This window comes from Poromitra crassiceps (genome assembly GCF_964638095.1).
Source record: "Poromitra crassiceps genome assembly, chromosome: 2".
Taxonomy (NCBI): Eukaryota; Metazoa; Chordata; class Actinopteri; order Beryciformes; family Melamphaidae; genus Poromitra; species Poromitra crassiceps.
The window spans coordinates 14,564,348-14,587,868 of NC_139624.1; the positions used below are offsets into that span (position 1 = coordinate 14,564,348).

A 23,521-nucleotide genomic window follows, 5' to 3' on the forward strand; every position below is an offset into this window, starting at 1 on the left:
GTGAATGCCCTAGTGTGCAGATGGTTTGATGTTTTGCATGCAATTGTGTTTGTGTGTGTGTGTGTGTGTGTGTGTGTGTGTGTGTGTGTGTGTGTGTGTGTGTGTGTGTGTGTGCGTGTGCGTCAGGATGTGTGTGTCAGTGCGGTGAAGGAGCGGGACATTGAGGCAAAGCTGAGAGATGTGGTGTCAGAGTGGAGCAGCCAGATGCTCAGCTTTGCCACCTTCAGGTCGAGAGGAGAACTGCTGCTGAAAGGAGCCGACACAGCGGAGAAAATCACCATGATGGATGACAGCCTGATGGTGCTCGCTTCACTGATGGGCAACAGGTAGAGAGCAGGGAGGGGAGGAGGACTTAAGAAAAGAACCACAACGTAATCGTCTCGGCTCCCAGGCAAGCGGAGATCTCCACATACCAATCGTCTGGGAACTTCCATCAAAAATAGTTTCTTGAATGGCGGCGAGAATAGCCGCCAACAAACCTACGCACCCGGAAATGGCGCTGTCCCCCCCGTTATCCTCCGTACCGAAACAAACTGGAGATACTTTGTAAACACAGAGAGAGCTTTTTAAAACGTTGAGTTTTAACAAGCCTTTATTAGACACTCCACCTACAACATGTAGTAGATCTTCAAATAATCAGGGCATGGCAGAAGACAGACAGGACTTTCACAACCGGAAAAACATTCAGAACGCACACAAAACAATGAAACCAAATGCAACCCAAGAGAGGTAGTCAACAAAGCAACACCAATCGGAAAACAAAATTCAGTCATGGACGATCATACACACTGTCAAGTCCTCCTCATCCCAACTCTGTGTTGAAAACCAACCGACAAAACATTGAAAATGGACGTCTTGAGCAACCTTATATCATTTGATTGTGTTTTATCCGCTTACAAGCACACGGCCTCTCCTCCTCTCTAGGTACAACACTCCGTTCAAGCCGTCCATCCAGCAGTGGGTGCAGAAGCTGTCTGGCAGCAGCGAGGTGATGGAGAAGTGGCTGTCGGTGCAGAACCTGTGGATCTACCTGGAGGCCGTGTTCGTGGGCGGAGACATCGCCAAGCAGCTGCCTCAGGTCAGCCAATCAGCTGCCTCGGGTCAGCCAATCAGCTGCCTCGGGTCAGCCAATCAGCGGCCTCGGGTCAGCCAATCAGCTTCCTCAGGTCAAGAGATGTTGAAGGACTGTTGAGGTGCACGAGAGAGAACGAGATATTGTTGCACGAGAGGTTCCTGCATTACATTACTGGCTTTCCTGGGGAAGCTACTCTAAGCAGGTGGTGGAAGTGGTGTTGGAGGACCAGTAGGAGGTGCTCTTCCCTCTCGTCTTGTGTGAATAATGGACTCTGTCCCGTGAGTGAGCACCGCCCTTTGGGTGAGACGTTAAACCGAGGTCCTGACTCTCTGTGGTCAATAAACATCCCATCGGCACTCTTAGCAAGAGTAGGGGTGTAACCCTGGTGTCCTGGGGGTGTAACCCTGGTGTCCTGGGGGTGTAACCCTGGTGTCCTGAGGGGTGTAACCCCAGTGCCCTGAGGGGTGTAACCCTGGTGCCCTGGGGGGTGTAACCCCGGTGCCCTGAGGGGTGTAACCCCGGTGCCCTGGGGGGTGTAACCCCGGTGCCCTGAGGGGTGTAACCCCGGTGCCCTGAGGGGTGTAACCCCGGTGCCCTGGGGGGTGTAACCCCGGTGCCCTGGGGGGTGTAACCCTGGTGTCCTGGCTAAATTCCCACACAGGCCTTCCTTCAATCATGACCACCTAATCATCCCTTGTTACTTAATTGACACATTTATTCCTCAACTCTCCACTCTGATAATGCTGCTGAGCCACGAAGACATCCCCTTTAACTCATTGAGTGCCAGCCACTTTTGGAGAACGGACGCTCCCAGTGCCAGAGTTTCAGAGCGTTTTCAGTGATATCTCGAGGCCCACAGAATATTGTGTGATATTACTATGTAAACATCGAACACGCACAAAGAACGATGAGACTCTCTTCTATCATCTGCAAAAAAAAGTTTATTGATACCATTTTCCGTTCTTTAGTTATGAGCCGGAGAAGATAGGCTGTTTTGAGCAAAAAGACACGTTTCAAATTAGAAGCTGAGATATTCCGCCTTTTGTGAAATGCAGCATTTCAAGCACATTCACTGAGTCTGAAGCTAATATTTTCTGATGTAGTGATGTGGTGTAGTTGTGTGGTGCCCTGCGTGCCCCACCCCCCTCTCCCCCCCTCAGCTGCAAACTCCTCCCCACACTAACACACAGCCTCACGCACACCCAGTCTATTTTCGGAGCGCTCCGTTTTTGTGCGCCGGCTCCCAGCGCGACACGGAAATGCCAAACTGGACTGCAGGGAAAGGTTTGGCCCTTCGGCGTCGGGTGCTGCCTTTCTGGCGGCTAATCGTGTGGAGAAACTATACAGCAGAGACAGAGAGGCTCAGTTGTGGGAGTGGATTGACTGCTGTTCGCAGCCAACGTCAGCTGCAGCCAGAGCCATCTATATGGCTCTGACTGCAGCATGAGCGGTTTCTCTTTGATCACGGGGATTTTTCCTGCTGTTTTCCGGACCTTTCTCTAATCTGGAGAGCACTGTCGCCACCTAATGAGTCCGTAAAATAGGTTATACACCTTCAATAGCTACAATATTTGTACAGGAGATGCAGGAGGCTTTGATCCACGTCCCACCGTCAAAAAACGCATTTGACGTCGATCGACGTCCTTGGCACTCTACGTCACTATTTACTTTGACGTCGATCGACGTCCTTGGCACTCAATGAGTTAAGGGCCTGTGTCCACCTAGCGTCTTTTCCCGACCGTTAAACGCTGGAAGTACGCTGGGAAGCGCTGATCTCAGCGCACAATATAACAAGGAAGCAGTCTGAAACTAATGTTAGTTCAGTGCGGTAGTAGCTTGATAGCTGACAGCTAACATTAGCAAACGACACACATACAGTGATTTAGCTCAACACTCACCAGAAATATTAAGTGTCTGGCCAATCTGCTCCCACAATTGAGCCTTTCTGTCTCTGTTGCGATAGTTTCTCCATATGATTAGTTGCCAGAAAAGGAGCACCCGACACCAGCGTCTTTCTGAAAAGTTAAAATATTTTCAGCTGGAAGCGCTGGGAGTCGGGCGCACAAAAACGCTGGAGCGCTCTGAAAATAGACGCTGGGCGCTGCGCACTTTCTCTAGATGTCCGTGTGCGCCCGCATACGCTCTCCCCCCATTGGAAACAACTGAAAATAGACGCCGGAGCTGATGAAAAGACACTAGGTGGACACAGGCCCTAACTCGTCCCATCTCACCCTGAGTCTGTCTCCCTCCAGGAGGCCAAACTCGTCCCCTCTCACCCTGAGTCTGTCTCCCTCCAGGAGACCAAACTCGTCCCCTCTCACCCTGAGTCTGTGTCTCCATCCAGGAAGCCAAGCGCTTCCAGAACATCGACAAGTCGTGGCAGAGGATCATGCAGCGAGCGCACGAGGTGCCAGCAGTGGTGCAGTGCTGCGTGGGAGACGACACACTCAGCCAGGTGCCAACACATTATGAGGAAACATATCTGGACTAGAAACATTGTTTTCCTTCTTGCTTTTTTGATGAACCCAGTATCCAGAATAAAATGTTGGCATGTACATTTCTACAAAACCACCGATATGTCGAATCTCAACATCTCCAATCACACGAGTGTTCCCAAAGTAAATTTGAAAATGTCGGTTCATTTTAAAACTTACCGCATTTCTGTTAATTTGAAACTCTATGCAAATCAAATCACTTCTGGTTAGGCAACGAAAACAACTTGGTTAAAGGAGAACTTCACTGTAACTCTAAAGACTTTTGCAGACATTCTTTAGTTTGACAGTTATTGAGTGGATTTGAGTTAAGTTGTGGACCAGTGATGTCATTTGTGCATGAATGACATCATTGTCAAACTGTTTACAGTTTTCCGGTATGTGTGTGAGATCATGTGCAAAATAAACCAGCATTGTTTTTAGGTGAAGTTTTCCTTTAAGGTCAATTATGAGTTACGATTCAAATGCAGACTTAGAACATGCTGGAACACGAAGGTAAATGTTTACGCCCGCGCCACCCTGTCTCTTCCTGTCCTCTTCTCCTCTCTCCTTCTCTCCTCTCTCCTTCTCTCCTCCTCTCCTCTCTCCTCTTCTCCTCTCTCCTTCTCTCCTCCTCTCTCCTCTGTGCCTCTCCTCTCTCCTCCTCACCTCTCCTCTCCTCCCCTCTGGTCAGTTGCTCCCTCACCTCCTGGAGCAGTTGGAGGTGTGTCAGAAGTCTTTGTCTGGGTACCTGGAGAAGAAGAGGCTGGTCTTCCCTCGCTTCTTCTTCGTGTCTGACCCCGCACTGCTGGAGATACTGGGCCAGGCCTCCGACTCGCACACTATACAGGTGTGACACACACACGCACATGCACACACACACACACACACACACACACACACACACGCACAAAATACCGGTGACACACAGACATACACAATCATACATACATTTCAGTAAAGGTCTATAGATCAATAGTATAAATTGTCTCCTCAGTTTATGTTTATTCTACGGGATATTACAATTAAGTACGGTGTTCCAGAGCTGTTTGTTTTCTGCTTACGCAGACTCGCAGAGGACGTCAGTTGAGTAGGTGGTCCTTCAATGTGCATTCAGACACACAAGGATGTTGCCTGGATCATCTCCGAATGTGGTCTGAGTGATCAGATCTCAATGCGTCCTTAATACATCTTGGGTGCGTTCACACCTGAACTTACAGCTGTCGGATCACCCAAGACACATGTTAATACCAGGACTGAACAGGGCCATACACTCAGGGCTGCCAAGGGCTAAATCTCTCCCTCTCTCTCTCTCTCTCTCTCTCTCCCTCTCTCTCTCTCTCTCTCTCCCTCTCCCTCTCCCTCTCCCTCTCCCTCTCTCTCTCTCTCTCTCTCTCTCTCCCTCTCTCTCTCTCTCTCTCTCTCTCCCCCTCTCTCTCTCTCTCTCTCTCTCTCACTCCCTCTCTCTCAGGCTCATCTTCTCAGTCTGTTTGACAATGTTAACAGAGTTGTGTTCAGTGAGAAAATCTACGACCAGATTGTCAGTTTCCAGTCTCAAGAGGGAGAGACCGTCGATCTGAACCAGCCCATTATGGCACAGGTACACACACACACACACACACACACACACACAAACACACAAATGCACACACCAATGGTGCATTTCAACTGCATGGAACCGTATACTATACCAGGGGCGTCATGCAAGCCAACAATCTGAGAGGGGCGAACTCTGGCGCCGCCCAAATTTTTGGCGGCGCACGAAGTGCGGCGGCAAAAGAAATTTGGGGGGTTAGAAGCCAGATTTAGAGGAATATCTAATTTTAAATTAACAGACTGAGCAGGTGTAACCATAAGGGAAAGATCCATAATCACCAGACTAAGTACATTGCCACTGCCCAGGCTCAATGGACTTGACAAAAAAGGGAGACCACACATTTCAAAGCAATGTAACACAATGTTTATTTTGGCTGGTATTTGCCTTTTCAGAAGGTAGAAATGTTTTCTCTTCCATTAGTCTCATCTAGTTCTAGCAATTGCCCCCTCAGTTACAATGGGCATGACGCTTCTGTACTATTAGGGGTGCACCGATCGATTGGCGATTTTGACCTCAACTATGCGATCGGCGATCGGCAATTTTTTTTATATAATTATTATTTTATTTTTTTATAAAAAAAAGCCCTATCACTAATCAGGCTTTCCAACGATATAAAATACAATGCAAATTGGTATTATTAAAGGGGAGAAATAATCGACCTAAAATAACGTTTCCAAACTTTCTTTGAGGAGTTTATATATCGGTGATCGGTGATCGTTAATCGGTGATCGGTCGGGCAGATATTTCCCATAGGCGATCGGTGATCGGTGGCAAAAAACGTGATCGGTGCACCCCTAGTTATAGTGTAGTATACTGTAGTATAGTATACTAGTACCTGGTGTATTTCCCCCCCCCCTGCGCCATGTGCACAACCACCCCCCACAACTGGTCATCATAGCAACGCCACAGCACTGCATGAAGCCGCCACCCTGACGGTGAAAGTTGTTTTAAACTCTCCTCTCCTTTTTTTAAATCTTTTAATTAATTTAATTTAATTTAAAAACACGAGAGAAAGTGTTCCACTTTACAAAGTGAGGGTGAGGGTGACTAAATATGATAAAAAACTAACAAGGACATTTGACACAGGACTAAATTAAGACTAAGACTAAATGAACAAATAGCCACTAGTGTCAACTGAACCCTAGTGTGTGGTGTCTCAGGGGAACGTGGAGGCGTGGCTGGTGCAGCTCTTGGCGGGCGTGCGTCAGACGCTGCACGCCGTCATCCGCCGGGCCTTCCTGGCCGTCTGCCAGCCGGACCTCCAGCTGCTGGAGTTCCAGGCCGTGTTCCCCGCCCAGGTGGGCCTGCTGGGCCTCCAGATGATCTGGACCAGAGAGGCAGAGGAGGCCCTGGTCCTCAGCAAGCAAGACAAGAAGGCACGACACACACACACGCACGCATGCACACACGCACACACACACACACACACACACAAGTCTTGTCTAAAGCCCATGGTACACCAACCAAACATTATCCAACAACTGCAAACAATGGCTGGGGGGCGTGGTCGATGTGAACAAATAACGACCCGGCCTTAAGTACAAGCCAGGGAATAAACAAAGGAAAAAACAACGATTTATACTGCTAAACTCCTCCTGCCTGTTATCTGTTCTACCTGTTATAATCTAACTGTAGTTTGTAGTAACGTACAAGTTCCACAAGATGGCAGTAGCTATAAGTACCATGGGACCCGTGCAAGTGTCAGTGACTGAATTTGCCACAACACACACACAAACACAAACACAAACTCATCGATTAGGCTACCGTAATTATCGGTAATGCATTCCAGTAACAGCAAACAAACAAACAAAAATAGCTACAAAGCAGATCAGATCAACCAAGCAAATCAGAAAACAAGGAGGTTTTGTACTAAAATATGAGCAAATACTTATCAAACAGGCAATTAGAAATAAATATATAATATATCAATTAAGGCCTTGTGCCCTCTGCAGTGGAGCTGAATAAAGGGCTAATATCACCCTGCTGCTGTGTTCATAGAAAGTCGCCTCTAACCACTGGCTTCTTCTCTCTCACACCCCTCCCGCCTTGTCTCTGATTGGCCGGGCAGATCATGCAGACGACCAATCAGAAGTTCCTGGATCTGCTGAACGAGCTGATCGACCAGACGACCAGAGAGCTGAGCAGGAACGAGAGGACGCAGTACGAGACACTCATCACCATCCACGTCCACCAGAGAGACATCTTTGACCAGCTGGTGCGTGGAGGCGGGGGGGATTCTGGAAGATAATGAAATTTTTGTCTGGAGATTTTGGTTAGATGCCTGAAATAAGCTCTGTGGTTAACAAAGGTTTATGAAATTTTTATGATTTTTGAAACATTGCGTATTCTGAAAGTCACAATTTTGGTGATCACATTATGCTTCAAGAATCATCAAAGTGGGGCTCATTTGTGAGGATTATCTTGCTGAACACAAAGGTCGCAGTTTCATTGTTGTACACTTTTTTTTTTATTGTAACTTTTTTCTGATTTCCCCCCATTTTCTCCCCAATTGTACTTGGCCAATTTTCCCCCCTGCGTCCCCGGTTGCTGCTCCACCCTCTGCCGATCTGGGGAGAGCCGTAGACTAGCACCATGCTTCCTCTGACACATGCACATTTGCCAGCCGCTTTCTACCTGAGAGCGGGGAGCTTCACCGGCAGGACGTAGCATGTGGGCGGATCACGCTATTCCCACCAGTTCCCTTCCGCCCCGAACAGGCGCCCTGACCGACCTGAGGAGACACTAGTGCAGCAACCAGGACACATACCCCTAATCCGGCTTCCCACCCACAGACACGGCCAATCATGCCTGTATGGACGCCCGAGCAAGCCGGAGGTAACACGGGGGCGCGAACCTGCGACCCTCGTGTTGGTAGGCAGGGAATCTACTTGTACACTTGTTAACCACAGACCTTATTTCAGGCATCTAGCCAAAATCCCCATGCAAAAATCCCATTGACTTCAGAAGATGTTAACTTCTGGATTGGCCTACAAAAACAGTACTCGTACTTGTTGTAATTTTCTTTCTTTCTTTCTTTCTTTCTCCACTAAACGTTTTTGTGCAGCAAAAACCAAAAGACCAAACTCACCAAAATTGGCAAGTGAGTTGCAGTCGTGTCATCACAGTGATGATGGCACTAGTGATGTCACTTGAGCAATTACAATCTTACTACTATAGACGTTTAACTGGAATTATGTTGCTAAGGAACAGTTTGGACTCAAGTTTATTTCCTGTTTGTCAATGATTGTATTAACAAACACTGCAACAGGAAGTAGTGCTGGGATCAATTTAGAATGGTCTTGTTGTCAAGGTAAAACAGTCTACAATAGGGCGGCGTTTGCTACTATAATTGGGTGGTGTTTCCGCGTCTGGGGTCCATAGATTTTTGTGACATCAATGTGAGGTCACAAGCAAAAAAAGGTTGGCAACCCCTGATCTAAAGTGATCAAGGACATTTCGACACATCAATCAGTTTTGAAATGATACGTTTTGAAACGTTTAACGAAACACTCACTGACACTAAATTGGCCATAAGTTAACTCATACCATTGATCAAATCCCACCAAAAAATTTAATATTGAGAAGTGCTGCTTAAACACATCCAAGCACAGCATTTTCAGCTCTACCTTTAGTGCAGGAATGTCCAAAGTCCGGCCCAGGGGCCAGATGACCGATCTTATGTGGCCCTCCACACAGTATTGGTTAATCAAGCAAGTTCAATTAAAACATTTTCTGTTCACCTAACAATGACAGCACTATCATACAGTTTGTAGACAAGCGCCAAGTAGGAACAACACAGGCAGAACTAGTGTTTTCAGATGGTAAACAAAATACTTACAATTGTATTGTATGTGATTTTGATTTTGATTTTGATAACCCATATGATGTGAGAAGCAGTTGGCCCCCCGGTAATTTCACATGATCTAATCTGGCCCCCTCTGGGTGCTACAAATGCAAAAAAGTTACGCGATTTTAACCAAACTTGGTGCACGTCGCTCCACAGTCTTGGGATATTCTGCCACTAGGAGGCACCACAAATGTGAAATGCTTGTAATTGGCTACATGGTCTTCTGCTCTAAAAATGTACAATTTTTCAAGCTTTTGCAATCTGCTTGGGCCCCGATTATTACCACTTGTGTTTTTGTTTTTTCCTCCCCAGTTTACTCCTCTACTGTTTGTGAAGCACTTCATAACTTTCATGATCTTCTTGTACTTCTTCTTCTTCCTCCTTCTTCTTCTCAGTTGAAATACTTTATAACTTCTATAATCTTCTCCTCCTCCTCCTCCTCCACCTCTCGTCCTGCTCTCCTCCTCAGGTGCATCTGAACGTGCGCTCCCCCACAGACTTCGAGTGGCAGAAGCAGTCGAGGTTTTACTTCTCTGAGGAGACCGATCGCTGCTTCATCCAGATCACTGACGTGGAGTTCAGCTACTGCAACGAATACCTGGGCTGCACAGATCGACTGGTCATCACTCCGCTCACAGACAGGTACACAGACAGACAGGTACACAGACAGACAGGTACACAGACAGACAGACAGGTACACAGACAGACAGGTACACAGACAGACAAGTACACAGACAGACAGACAGGTACACAGACAGACAGGTACACAGACAGACAGACAGACAGGTACACAGACAGACAGGTACACAGACAGACAGACAGACAGGTACACAGACAGACAGGTACACAGACAGACAGGTACACAGACAGACAGGTACACAGACAGACAGGTACACAGACAGACAGGTACACAGACAGACAGACAGACAGACAGACAGGTACACAAACAGACAGGTACACAGACAGACAGGTACACAGACAGACAGGTACACAGACAGACAGGTACACAGACAGACAGACAGACAGGTACACAGACAGACAGGTACACAGACAGACAGGTACACAGACAGACAGGTACACAGACAGACAGACAGGTACACAGACAGACAGACAGACAGGTACACAGACAGACAGACAGACAGGTACACAGACAGACAGGTACACAGACAGACAGGTACACAGACAGACAGGTACACAGACAGACAGGTACACAAACAGACAGGTACACAGACAGACAGACAGACAGACAGGTACACAGACAGACAGGTACACAGACAGACAGACAGACAGGTACACAGACAGACAGGTACACAGACAGACAGACAGACAGGTACACAAACAGACAGGTACACAAACAGACAGGTACACAAACAGACAGGTACACAGACAGACAGGTACACAAACAGACAGGTACACAGACAGACAGGTACACAAACAGACAGGTACACAGACAGACAGGTACACAGACAGACAGGTACACAGACAGACAGACAGACAGGTACACAGACAGACAGGTACACAGACAGACAGGTACACAGACAGACAGACAGGTACACAGACAGACAGACAGACAGACAGACAGACAGGTACACAAACAGACAGGTACACAGACAGACAGGTACACAAACAGACAGGTACACAGACAGACAGGTACACAGACAGACAGGTACACAGACAGACAGACAGACAGGTACACAGACAGACAGGTACACAGACAGACAGGTACACAGACAGACAGGTACACAGACAGACAGGTACACAAACAGACAGGTACACAGACAGACAGACAGACAGACAGGTACACAAACAGACAGGTACACAGACAGACAGACAGACAGACAGGTACACAAACAGACAGGTACACAGACAGACAGACAGACAGACAGGTACACAGACAGACAGGTACACAGACAGACAGACAGACAGGTACACAGACAGACAGGTACACAGACAGACAGACAGACAGGTACACAGACAGACAGGTACACAGACAGACAGACAGACAGGTACACAAACAGACAGGTACACAAACAGACAGGTACACAAACAGACAGGTACACAGACAGACAGGTACACAGACAGACAGGTACACAAACAGACAGGTACACAGACAGACAGGTACACAAACAGACAGGTACACAGACAGACAGGTACACAGACAGACAGGTACACAGACAGACAGACAGACAGGTACACAGACAGACAGGTACACAGACAGACAGGTACACAGACAGACAGACAGACAGGTACACAGACAGACAGACAGACAGACAGACAGGTACACAAACAGACAGGTACACAGACAGACAGGTACACAGACAGACAGGTACACAGACAGACAGACAGACAGGTACACAGACAGACAGGTACACAGACAGACAGGTACACAGACAGACAGGTACACAGACAGACAGGTACACAAACAGACAGGTACACAGACAGACAGACAGACAGACAGGTACACAAACAGACAGGTACACAGACAGACAGACAGACAGACAGGTACACAAACAGACAGGTACACAGACAGACAGACAGACAGACAGGTACACAGACAGACAGGTACACAGACAGACAGACAGACAGGTACACAGACAGACAGGTACACAGACAGACAGACAGACAGGTACACAGACAGACAGGTACACAGACAGACAGACAGACAGGTACACAAACAGACAGGTACACAAACAGACAGGTACACAAACAGACAGGTACACAGACAGACAGGTACACAGACAGACAGGTACACAAACAGACAGGTACACAGACAGACAGGTACACAAACAGACAGGTACACAGACAGACAGGTACACAGACAGACAGGTACACAGACAGACAGACAGACAGGTACACAGACAGACAGGTACACAGACAGACAGGTACACAGACAGACAGACAGACAGGTACACAGACAGACAGGTACACAAACAGACAGGTACACAAACAGACAGGTACACAAACAGACAGGTACACAAACAGACAGGTACACAGACAGACAGGTACACAGACAGACAGGTACACAGACAGACAGGTACACAAACAGACAGGTACACAGACAGACAGGTACACAAACAGACAGGTACACAGACAGACAGACAGACAGACAGGTACACAAACAGACAGGTACACAGACAGACAGGTACACAGACAGACAGACAGACAGGTACACAGACAGACAGGTACACAGACAGACAGACAGACAGGTACACAGACAGACAGGTACACAGACAGACAGACAGACAGGTACACAAACAGACAGGTACACAAACAGACAGGTACACAAACAGACAGGTACACAGACAGACAGGTACACAGACAGACAGGTACACAAACAGACAGGTACACAGACAGACAGGTACACAAACAGACAGGTACACAGACAGACAGGTACACAGACAGACAGGTACACAAACAGACAGGTACACAGACAGACAGGTACACAGACAGACAGGTACACAAACAGACAGGTACACAGACAGACAGGTACACAAACAGACAGGTACACAGACAGACAGGTACACAGACAGACAGGTACACAGACAGACAGACAGACAGGTACACAGACAGACAGGTACACAGACAGACAGGTACACAGACAGACAGACAGGTACACAGACAGACAGACAGACAGACAGACAGACAGGTACACAAACAGACAGGTACACAGACAGACAGGTACACAAACAGACAGGTACACAGACAGACAGGTACACAGACAGACAGGTACACAGACAGACAGACAGACAGGTACACAGACAGACAGGTACACAGACAGACAGGTACACAGACAGACAGGTACACAGACAGACAGGTACACAAACAGACAGGTACACAGACAGACAGACAGACAGACAGGTACACAAACAGACAGGTACACAGACAGACAGACAGACAGACAGGTACACAAACAGACAGGTACACAGACAGACAGACAGACAGACAGGTACACAGACAGACAGGTACACAGACAGACAGACAGACAGGTACACAGACAGACAGGTACACAGACAGACAGACAGACAGGTACACAGACAGACAGGTACACAGACAGACAGACAGACAGGTACACAAACAGACAGGTACACAAACAGACAGGTACACAAACAGACAGGTACACAGACAGACAGGTACACAGACAGACAGGTACACAAACAGACAGGTACACAGACAGACAGGTACACAAACAGACAGGTACACAGACAGACAGGTACACAGACAGACAGGTACACAGACAGACAGACAGACAGGTACACAGACAGACAGGTACACAGACAGACAGGTACACAGACAGACAGACAGACAGGTACACAGACAGACAGGTACACAAACAGACAGGTACACAAACAGACAGGTACACAAACAGACAGGTACACAAACAGACAGGTACACAGACAGACAGGTACACAGACAGACAGGTACACAGACAGACAGGTACACAAACAGACAGGTACACAGACAGACAGGTACACAAACAGACAGGTACACAGACAGACAGGTACACAAACAGACAGGTACACAAACAGACAGGTACACAGACAGACAGGTACACAGACAGACAGGTACACAGACAGACAGGTACACAAACAGACAGGTACACAGACAGACAGGTACACAGACAGACAGGTACACAGACAGACAGGTACACAAACAGACAGGTACACAGACAGACAGGTACACAGACAGACAGGTACACAGACAGACAGGTACACAAACAGACAGGTACACAAACAGACAGGTACACAAACAGACAGGTACACAAACAGACAGGTACACAAACAGACAGGTACACAGACAGACAGGTACACAGACAGACAGGTACACAAACAGACAGGTACACAGACAGACAGGTACACAAACAGACAGGTACACAGACAGACAGGTACACAGACAGACAGGTACACAGACAGACAGGTACACAAACAGACAGGTACACAGACAGACAGGTACACAGACAGACAGGTACACAGACAGACAGGTACACAAACAGACAGGTACACAGACAGACAGGTACACAAACAGACAGGTACACAGACAGACAGGTACACAAACAGACAGGTACACAGACAGACAGGTACACAGACAGACAGGTACACAGACAGACAGACAGACAGGTACACAAACAGACAGGTACACAGACAGACAGGTACACAAACAGACAGGTACACAAACAGACAGGTACACAAACAGACAGGTACACAGACAGACAGGTACACAGACAGACAGGTACACAGACAGACAGACAGACAGGTACACAAACAGACAGGTACACAGACAGACAGGTACACAGACAGACAGGTACACAGACAGACAGACAGACAGGTACACAAACAGACAGGTACACAGACAGACAGGTACACAAACAGACAGGTACACAAACAGACAGGTACACAAACAGACAGGCTGCACAAACAGACAGGTACACAGATGGACTGGTCTTTACCCTGCTGACAGATACTAGACAGAGCCCAGTGATGTCACCTTTGATTTGATTTGATCTTCTTATCGAACAAATCAAACATTGGTTGCTGTTTAATATCAATGTGTCAGCAGGTATGGTTAAGCAGCTGTTTCTCACCTGTCTGTCCAGGTGTTACGGTTTAATATCAATGGGTCAGCAGGTCTGGTTAAGCAGCTGTTTCTCACCTGTCTGTCCAGGTGTTACTGTTTAATATCAATGTGTCAGCAGGTCTGGTTAAGCAGCTGTTTCTCACCTGTCTGTCCAGGTGTTACTGTTTAATATCAATGTGTCAGCAGGTCTGGTTAAGCAGCTGTTTCTCACCTGTCTGTCCAGGTGTTACTGTTTAATATCAATGTGGCAGCAGGTCTCGTTAAGCAGCTGTTTCTCACCTGTCTGTCATGAATCAGCTGTTTCTTACCTGTCTGTCGTTAACCAGCTGTTTCTCGCCTGTCTGTTGTTAACCAGCTGTTTCTTACCTGTCTGTCGTTAACCAGCTGTTTCTCGCCTGTCTGTTGTTAACCAGCTGTTTCTTACCTGTCTGTCGTTAACCAGCTGTTTCTTACCTGTCTGTCGTTAACCAGCTGTTTCTTACCTGTCTGTCATTAACCAGCTGTTTCTCGCCTGTCTGTCATTAACCAGCTGTTTCTCGCCTGTCTGTTGTTAACCAGCTGTTTCTTACCTGTCTGTCATTAACCAGCTGTTTCTTACCTGTCTGTCATTAACCAGCTGTTTCTCGCCTGACGTTAACCAGCTGTTTCTCACCTGTCTGTCGTTAACCAGCTGTTTCTCGCCTGTCTGTCATTAACCAGCTGTTTCTCGCCTGTCTGTCGTTAACCAGCTGTTTCTCGCCTGTCTGTCATTAACCAGCTGTTTCTCGCCTGTCTGTCGTTAACCAGCCGTTTCTCGCCTGTCTGTCATTAACCAGCTGTTTCTCGCCTGTCTGTTGTTAACCAGCTGTTTCTCGCCTGTCTGTCATTAACCAGCTGTTTCTTACCTGTCTGTCGTTAACCAGCTGTTTCTCACCTGTCTGTTGTTAACCAGCTGTTTCTCGCCTGTCTGTCCAGGTGTTACATCACTCTCGCCCAGGCCCTGGGCATGAGCATGGGCGGAGCTCCAGCCGGTCCAGCGGGAACAGGTAGGCCTACCTGTCAGCCTGACCTCTGCTTCCTCATAACATCACATGACTCTGCTGTTTCCTGTTCCCTCTGCCTTTCAAAACAAGGAAATTAGATTCTAAAGGGGAATCAGGCAATCTCTGACTTTTATCGGCCTCTACTGGCAACCAACAGGAATTACAGCTACTGTGTGTGTGTGTGTGTGTGTGTGTGTGTGTGTGTGTGTGTGTGTGTGTGTGTGTGTGTGTGTGTGTGTGTGTGTGTGTGTGTGTGGCCAGGTAAGACCGAGACCACTAAAGACATGGGCCGCTGTCTGGGGAAATATGTGGTGGTCTTCAACTGTTCCGACCAGATGGACTACAGAGGACTGGGGCGCATCTACAAAGGTGTGTGTGTGATATAGAGACATTTTAAGTTATATTGGCTTTATTTCATAATCTATAGCCATAAAGCAGTTACATTTAAATTACACATAAGTCCCTTCTAAGCATGCAGTGAAATCTGGATTATTACCAGCTGCTAGCCGGTCGGCCTGCATGTTTAGAAACAATGATCCGCTCTGTGTGCACTCCCGTCAGTGTGGATCATGACCATCTGAGCCTCTGGTATAGGGTGTGGATCATGACCATCTGAACCTCTGGTATAGGGTGTGGATCATGACCATCTGAACCTCTGGTATAGGGTGTGGATCATGACCATCTGAGCCTCTGGTATAGGGTGTGGATCATGACCATCTGAGCCTCTGGTATAGGGTGTGGATCATGACCATCTGAGCCTCTGGTATAGGGTGTGGATCATGACCATCTGAACCTCTGGTATAGGGTGTGGATCATGACCATCTGAACCTCTGGTATAGAGTGTGGATCATGACCATCTGAACCTCTGGTATAGGGTGGATCATGACCATCTGAGCCTCTGGTATAGGGTGTGGATCATGACCATCTGAGCCTCTTGTATAGGGTGTGGATCATGACCATCTGAACCTCTGGTATAGGGTGTGGATCATGACCATCTGAGCCTCTGGTATAGGGTGTGGATCATGACCATCTGAACCTCTGGTATAGGGTGTGGATCATGACCATCTGAATCTCTTGTATAGGGTGTGGATCATGACCATCTGAACCTCTGGTATAGGGTGGGCATCACTGGCAAAGCGGCTGTTGTTTAACAGCTCCAGCTCATTATCCTGAACATGCTGTGAGTGGGCGGGTGGTTTAAATGGCACTTTACAAACCACCAATGTCCCCGTGCTATTTAATCATTTCATGAATGGACGTAGTTACGTGGCTGGATTATTTGGAAGAGAGCCAATTGGTGAGTTAACAAGTAAAAGTTGAATCATCTTTCCCCCTCATCTCATGCCAGTTTGAAAATGCGACAAGGAGATGATAGCCTACTACTGCATTAGAGGCTATTGGGTGATAAGTACCCGCTTTTATCAATGAATTAAACGAGCAAACTCACGGTTTCCTCAAGTGCTGCAAACGGCTTGAATGGTTTATTTTCCTCCCGACCTGTCTGTCTGTGAAAATGCACAAATGCAAGAGGGTGATAGTGATGCATTAGCCTGTGTATTCGAGACATAATAGCCTAACTTTTGTGGGGAGAAATCAATTGAAAACTAGTCCGATATGACTTGAATGCCACAGTTTAACGTTAGTGCAACCACTATTTTGACTGGCGGCTTTTGGGCGATGTAACAAGGCAAGCGATCACTCTTTTTGGCACATTGACATAAATGCCACATAAATAAACAAGGATCTTGTTGATTACCACTTTACAATTCTGGAATAAGGCTGTTAAAGTGGTAAAGTGTTGACGGGTCCTGGTCTGTCCAGACCAGCAACCTACCAGGTACCACCTCTGGCACACAAAGCGACAAAGGATTAACCAGTGGCATGGTACCACACAGTAGCAAGTGCACAGTTGAGATTTTTGCCCTGCCAAATTACGTGTTTCACAGCCATTTGCAGCTGCGCGGCCTGTTATTCAGGATATTTACAGTATGGTAGTGACCCATACTACTCTACTCACTATTGGTTAGCCGCCTTGTGTTTCATGGATTCCATACATCCCAAAGCAGCAGAGAGCAGATGAAAATGTCTGAGTGAAAGCCCGACAATAGCAGGTCCTCCAGCTAAAAAAGCTCCGGCACACTCATTGAAAATGGCACTTGTTAACACCTTGTCTCTGCAGGTCTGGCCCAGTCCAGAGCCTGGGGCTGCTTCATGTTAACACCTTGTCTCTGCAGGTCTGGCCCAGTCCAGAGCCTGGGGCTGCTTCATGTTAACACCTTGTCTCTGCAGGTCTGGCCCAGTCCGGAGCCTGGGGCTGCTTCATGTTAACACCTTGTCTCTGCAGGTCTGGCCCAGTCTGGAGCCTGGGGCTGCTTCATGTTAACACCTTGTCTCTGCAGGTCTGGCCCAGTCTGGAACCTGGGGCTGCTTCATGTTAACACCTTGTCTCTGCAGGTCTGGCCCAGTCTGGAGCCTGGGGCTGCTTCATGTTAACACCTTGTCTCTGCAGGTCTGGCCCAGTCCGGAGCCTGGGGCTGCTTCATGTTAACACCTTGTCTCTGCAGGTCTGGCCCAGTCCAGAGCCTGGGGCTGCTTCATGTTAACACCTTGTCTCTGCAGGTCTGGCTCAGTCTGGAACCTGGGGCTACTTCATGTTAACACCTTGTCTCTGCAGGTCTGGCCCAGTCCAGAGCCTGGGGCTGCTTCATGTTAACACCTTGTCTCTGCAGGTCTGGCTCAGTCTGGAACCTGGGGCTGCTTCATGTTAACACCTTGTCTCTGCAGGTCTGGCCCAGTCCAGAGCCTGGGGCTGCTTCATGTTAACACCTTGTCTCTGCAGGTCTGGCCCAGTCTGGAACCTGGGGCTACTTCATGTTAACACCTTGTCTCTGCAGGTCTGGCCCAGTCCAGAGCCTGGGGCTGCTTCATGTTAACACCTTGTCTCTGCAGGTCTGGCCCAGTCCAGAGCCTGGGGCTGCTTCATGTTAACACCTTGTCTCTGCAGGTCTGGCCCAGTCTGGAACCTGGGGCTGCTTCATGTTAACACCTTGTCTCTGCAGGTCTGGCCCAGTCTGGAGCCTGGGGCTGCTTCATGTTAACACCTTGTCTCTGCAGGTCTGGCCCAGTCTGGAGCCTGGGGCTGCTTCATGTTAACACCTTGTCTCTGCAGGTCTGGCCCAGTCTGGAACCTGGGGCTGCTTCATGTTAACACCTTGTCTCTGCAGGTCTGGCCCAGTCCGGAGCCTGGGGCTGCTTCTGTTAACACCTTGTCTCTGCAGGTCTGGCCCAGTCTGGAACCTGGGGCTGCTTCATGTTAACACCTTGTCTCTGCAGGTCTGGCCCAGTCTGGAGCCTGGGGCTGCTTCATGTTAACACCTTGTCTCTGCAGGTCTGGCCCAGTCTGGAACCTGGGGCTGCTTCATGTTAACACCTTGTCTCTGCAGGTCTGGCCCAGTCCGGAGCCTGGGGCTGCTTCGACGAGTTTAACCGCATCGAGCTGCCGGTTCTGTCCGTGGCCGCTCAGCAGATATACATCGTCCTACAGTGTAAGAAGAACAAGAAGAAGAACTTTATCTTCACTGACGGAGACCTGGTAGACATGGACCCTGAGTTTGGCATCTTCCTCACCATGGTAACCGTCCTCTGAGCCAATCAAACGCCCTGCCTGAGGAGCGTAGCCTGGCACTGGCAGAATTCAATATTATTGGTGTTATTGAATCACAGCACAGTTTTTCTTGTATCTACTGTTAGAGGCTCAGGAACTAACCATCCAAAACATGTGAAACCTCCAGTAATGAGGAGCAAAACAGTTTGTTATTATTTCATATCAATAATGTAGCGTTAATAGACAGTCTTCCAAGGAAATGGATGTTGGCAAATCATCCACTTTACTTGTTTTCATTGCTGTAAGGTATTAAAAACATGACTTACCAGGAAGTTTTAGATTGAAACTGAGCTGTAGAAACAAACTATCGTATGAATAGTTCTTGAAATAAATCTGTCAATGAATCACCCAAAGGGTTGAGAGTTCTAGAACTAAACTGCTGTAGACCTGTCCAGAAAGCTCTAGAACAAAATTGCTACACAACTGACTGGAGCTGTATAGAACTGAACTGCCATATAACTGACCAGAGAGTTCTAGAAATTAATTGTGATCGAAATAGCCAATGATTTCTAAAACTGCCATATATATATACGTAACCAGGCCATTGTAGAACTAAACTGCCACAGAACTGACCCGACAGTTCTAGAACTAAACAGAGTTCTGGAACAAAACTGCTGTAGAGCTAACTCTAGAATTACATTGCCAAAGAATTAACCACAGAGTTCTAGAACTCAGTTTTCATATACATAACCAGCACATTCTAGAACTGAACTGCCACATAATGTACAATAGAGTTCTAGAATTGAACTACCCCAGGCCTGACCAGGGACTCCTGGGTCTTCCCCCCTGTGCTCCTCTAGAACCCGGGTTACGCGGGCCGTCAGGAGCTGCCGGAGAACCTGAAGATCCAGTTCCGCACGGTGGCCATGATGGTTCCAGACCGGGCCATCATCATGAGGGTCAAACTGGCCAGTGCAGGTTTCCGTGACAACCAGGTTCTCAGCAGGAAGTTCTACACCCTGTACAAGCTGTGTGAGGAGCAGCTGTCCAAACAGGTTCTACCCCTGCTACTACTGCTGCCAGTACTGTGAGGTCCACTAGGCTTAAAGAACATATTCTTATATAAAATGGACTCTTTTTATAGTGATCACTTTGGGACCGTTCAAATTAAAGTAATGAAACGCAGACAGCTTTTTACTGAATGTTATTTACTTTCGAAAGACATAGCCTCAGCCTCCACCTGTTTCAAGCACAGCGGTCTCACACAGACAGACAAATGATCCATATACCATATGCCATGATCCATATACAGACATGCAGCAAGTATCGCTGCTGCATGTCGTTTTTCGCAGTTTGTAAGTTGATCATACAGTATGTGATATGTGTGATATCTCAGGTGCATTATGACTTTGGTCTGAGGAACATCTTGTGTGATATCTCAGGTGCATTATGACTTTGGTCTGAGGAACATCTTGTCGGTGTTGCGCACGCTGGGAGCTGTGAAGAGGTCTAACCCCACAGAGCCCGAGAAGACCGTGGTGATGAGAGTCCTCCGAGACATGAACCTGTCCAAACTGGTGTGTGTGTGTGGGGGGGTGGGGGGGGGGGGGGGGGAGGGTGTATTGATGCATTGTATCTAATAACTGTTTATCTGTGTTTGGCTTATGGATGATGTACCTTTCTTTCTCCTTCTCTCTCTCTCCCTGTCTCTCAGGTGGATGAGGATGAGCCTCTGTTTATGAGTCTGATCAATGATCTGTTTCCTGGTATTGGTAGGTCTTTCTCTCTCTCTCTCTCTCTCTCTCTCTCTCTCTCTCTCTCTCTCTCCAGATCAAACTGACACACACTTTCACAACTAACACTGTTAACACATTTAATGATGAATCAATTACAAAATACACATGTGCAGAGTTTCTATAGTATAAGATCCCATCGATCAACAGAATGATGTGAAACTGATCAAGCAGAGTTATTGATTATGACCTCTCCTGTCATTCTGGATAAAGCAGACTGTCCTCTCCTCTCCTCCTGTAGTTCTGGATAAAGCAGACTGTCCTCTCTTCTTCTCCTGTAGTTCTGGATAAAGCTCTCCTCTCCTCCTGTAGTTCTGGATAAAGCAGGCTCTCCTCTCCTCTTCTCCTGTAGTTCTGGATAAAGCAGGCTCTCCTCTCCTCTCCTCCTGTAGTTCTGGATAAAGCAGGCTCTCCTCTCCTCTCCTCCTGTAGTTCTGGATAAAGCAGGCTATCCTCTCCTCTCCTCCTGTAGTTCTGGATAAAGCAGACTATCCTCTCCTCTCCTCCTGTAGTTCTGGATAAAGCAGGCTCTCCTCTCCTCTCCTCCTGTAGTTCTGGATAAAGCAGGCTCTCCTCTCCTCTCCTCCTGTAGTTCTGGATAAAGCAGGCTCTCCTCTCCTCTCCTCCTGTAGTTCTGGATAAAGCAGGCTCTCCTCTCCTCTCCTCCTGTAGTTCTGGATAAAGCAGGCTCTCCTCTCCTCCTGTAGTTCTGGATAAAGCAGGCTATCCTCTCCTCTCCTCCTGTAGTTCTGGATAAAGCAGGCTCTCCTCTCCTCTCCTCCTGTAGTTCTGGATAAAGCAGGCTATCCTCTCCTCTTCTCCTGTAGTTCTGGATAAAGCAGGCTCTCCTCTCCTCTCCTCCTGTAGTTCTGGATAAAGCAGGCTCTCCTCTCCTCTCCTCCTGTAGTTCTGGATAAAGCAGGCTCTCCTCTCCTCTCCTCCTGTAGTTCTGGATAAAGCAGGCTATCCTCTCCTCTTCTCCTGTAGTTCTGGATAAAGCAGGCTCTCCTCTCCTCTCCTCTCCTCCTGTAGTTCTGGATAAAGCAGGCTCTCCTCTCCTCTCCTCTCCTGTAGTTCTGGATAAAGTAGGCTCTCCTCTCCTCTCCTCCTGTAGTTCTGGATAAAGCAGGCTATCCTCTCCTCTTCTCCTGTAGTTCTGGATAAAGCAGGCTCTCCTCTCCTCTCCTCTCCTCCTGTAGTTCTGGATAAAGCAGGCTCTCCTCTCCTCTCCTCTCCTGTAGTTCTGGATAAAGTAGGCTCTCCTCTCCTCTCCTCCTGTAGTTCTGGATAAAGCAGGCTCTCCTCTCCTCTTCTCCTGTAGTTCTGGATAAAGCAGAATATCCTCTCCTCTCCTCTCCTCCTGTAGTTCTGGATAAAGCAGGCTCTCTTCTCCTCTCCTCCTGTAGTTCTGGATAAAGCAGGCTCTCCTCTCCTCTCCTCCTGTAGTTCTGGATAAAGCAGGCTCTCCTCTCCTCTCCTCCTGTAGTTCTGGATAAAGCAGGCTCTCCTCTCCTCTCCTCCTGTAGTTCTGGATAAAGCAGGCTCTCCTCTCCTCTCCTCTCCTCCTGTAGTTCTGGATAAAGCAGGCTCTCCTCTCCTCCTGTAGTTCTGGATAAAGCAGGCTATCCTCTCCTCTCTTCTCCTGTAGTTCTGGATAAAGCAGGCTATCCTCTCCTCTTCTCCTGTAGTTCTGGATAAAGCAGGCTCTCCTCTCCTCTCCTCCTGTAGTTCTGGATAAAGCAGACTATCCTCTCCTCTCCTCCTGTAGTTCTGGATAAAGCAGGCTCTCCTCTCCTCCTGTAGTTCTGGATAAAGCAGGCTATCCTCTCCTCTCTTCTCCTGTAGTTCTGGATAAAGCAGGCTATCCTCTCCTCTTCTCCTGTAGTTCTGGATAAAGCAGGCTCTCCTCTCCTCTCCTCCTGTAGTTCTGGATAAAGCAGACTATCCTCTCATCTCCTCCTGTAGTTCTGGATAAAGCAGGCTCTCCTCTCCTCTCCTCCTGTAGTTCTGGATAAAGCAGACTATCCTCTCCTCTCCTCCTGTAGTTCTGGATAAAGCAGGCTCTCCTCTCCTCCTGTAGTTCTGGATAAAGCAGGCTATCCTCTCCTCTCTTCTCCTGTAGTTCTGGATAAAGCAGGCTATCCTCTCCTCTTCTCCTGTAGTTCTGGATAAAGCAGGCTCTCCTCTCCTCTCCTCCTGTAGTTCTGGATAAAGCAGGCTCTCCTCTCCTCTTCTCCTGTAGTTCTGGATAAAGCAGGCTATCCTCTCCTCTTCTCCTGTAGTTCTGGATAAAGCAGGCTATCCTCTCCTCTTCTCCTGTAGTTCTGGATAAAGCAGGCTCTCCTCTCCTCTCCTCTCCTCCTGTAGTTCTGGATAAAGCAGGCTCTCCTCTCCTCTCCTCTCCTGTAGTTCTGGATAAAGCAGGCTATCCTCTCCTCTCCTCCTGTAGTTCTGGATAAAGCAGGCTCTCCTCTCCTCTCCTCTCCTGTAGTTCTGGATAAAGCAGGCTATCCTCTCCTCTCCTCCTGTAGTTCTGGATAA

At 48.0% G+C, this 23,521-nt stretch overlaps 1 protein-coding gene across 1 annotated transcript in view; it reads left to right on the plus strand.

Annotated features, from left to right (window-relative positions):
• dnah5l (dynein, axonemal, heavy chain 5 like) overlaps positions 1-23,521 on the plus strand; it is a gene marked incomplete at both ends in the record, with an annotated part of 185,082 nt that overhangs the window by 63,825 nt on the left and 97,736 nt on the right. Inside the window, 14 exons of the mRNA XM_083661022.1 lie at positions 127-326; positions 925-1,078; positions 3,420-3,530; positions 4,241-4,396; positions 5,018-5,146; positions 6,304-6,519; positions 7,212-7,358; positions 9,460-9,632; positions 15,516-15,586; positions 15,845-15,952; positions 19,027-19,214; positions 20,048-20,242; positions 20,630-20,764; positions 20,902-20,959. Of these exons, the coding sequence (XP_083517148.1) occupies positions 127-326; positions 925-1,078; positions 3,420-3,530; positions 4,241-4,396; positions 5,018-5,146; positions 6,304-6,519; positions 7,212-7,358; positions 9,460-9,632; positions 15,516-15,586; positions 15,845-15,952; positions 19,027-19,214; positions 20,048-20,242; positions 20,630-20,764; positions 20,902-20,959 (2,041 nt within the window). The remainder of the gene's footprint in view (positions 1-126; positions 327-924; positions 1,079-3,419; positions 3,531-4,240; positions 4,397-5,017; positions 5,147-6,303; positions 6,520-7,211; positions 7,359-9,459; positions 9,633-15,515; positions 15,587-15,844; positions 15,953-19,026; positions 19,215-20,047; positions 20,243-20,629; positions 20,765-20,901; positions 20,960-23,521) is intronic.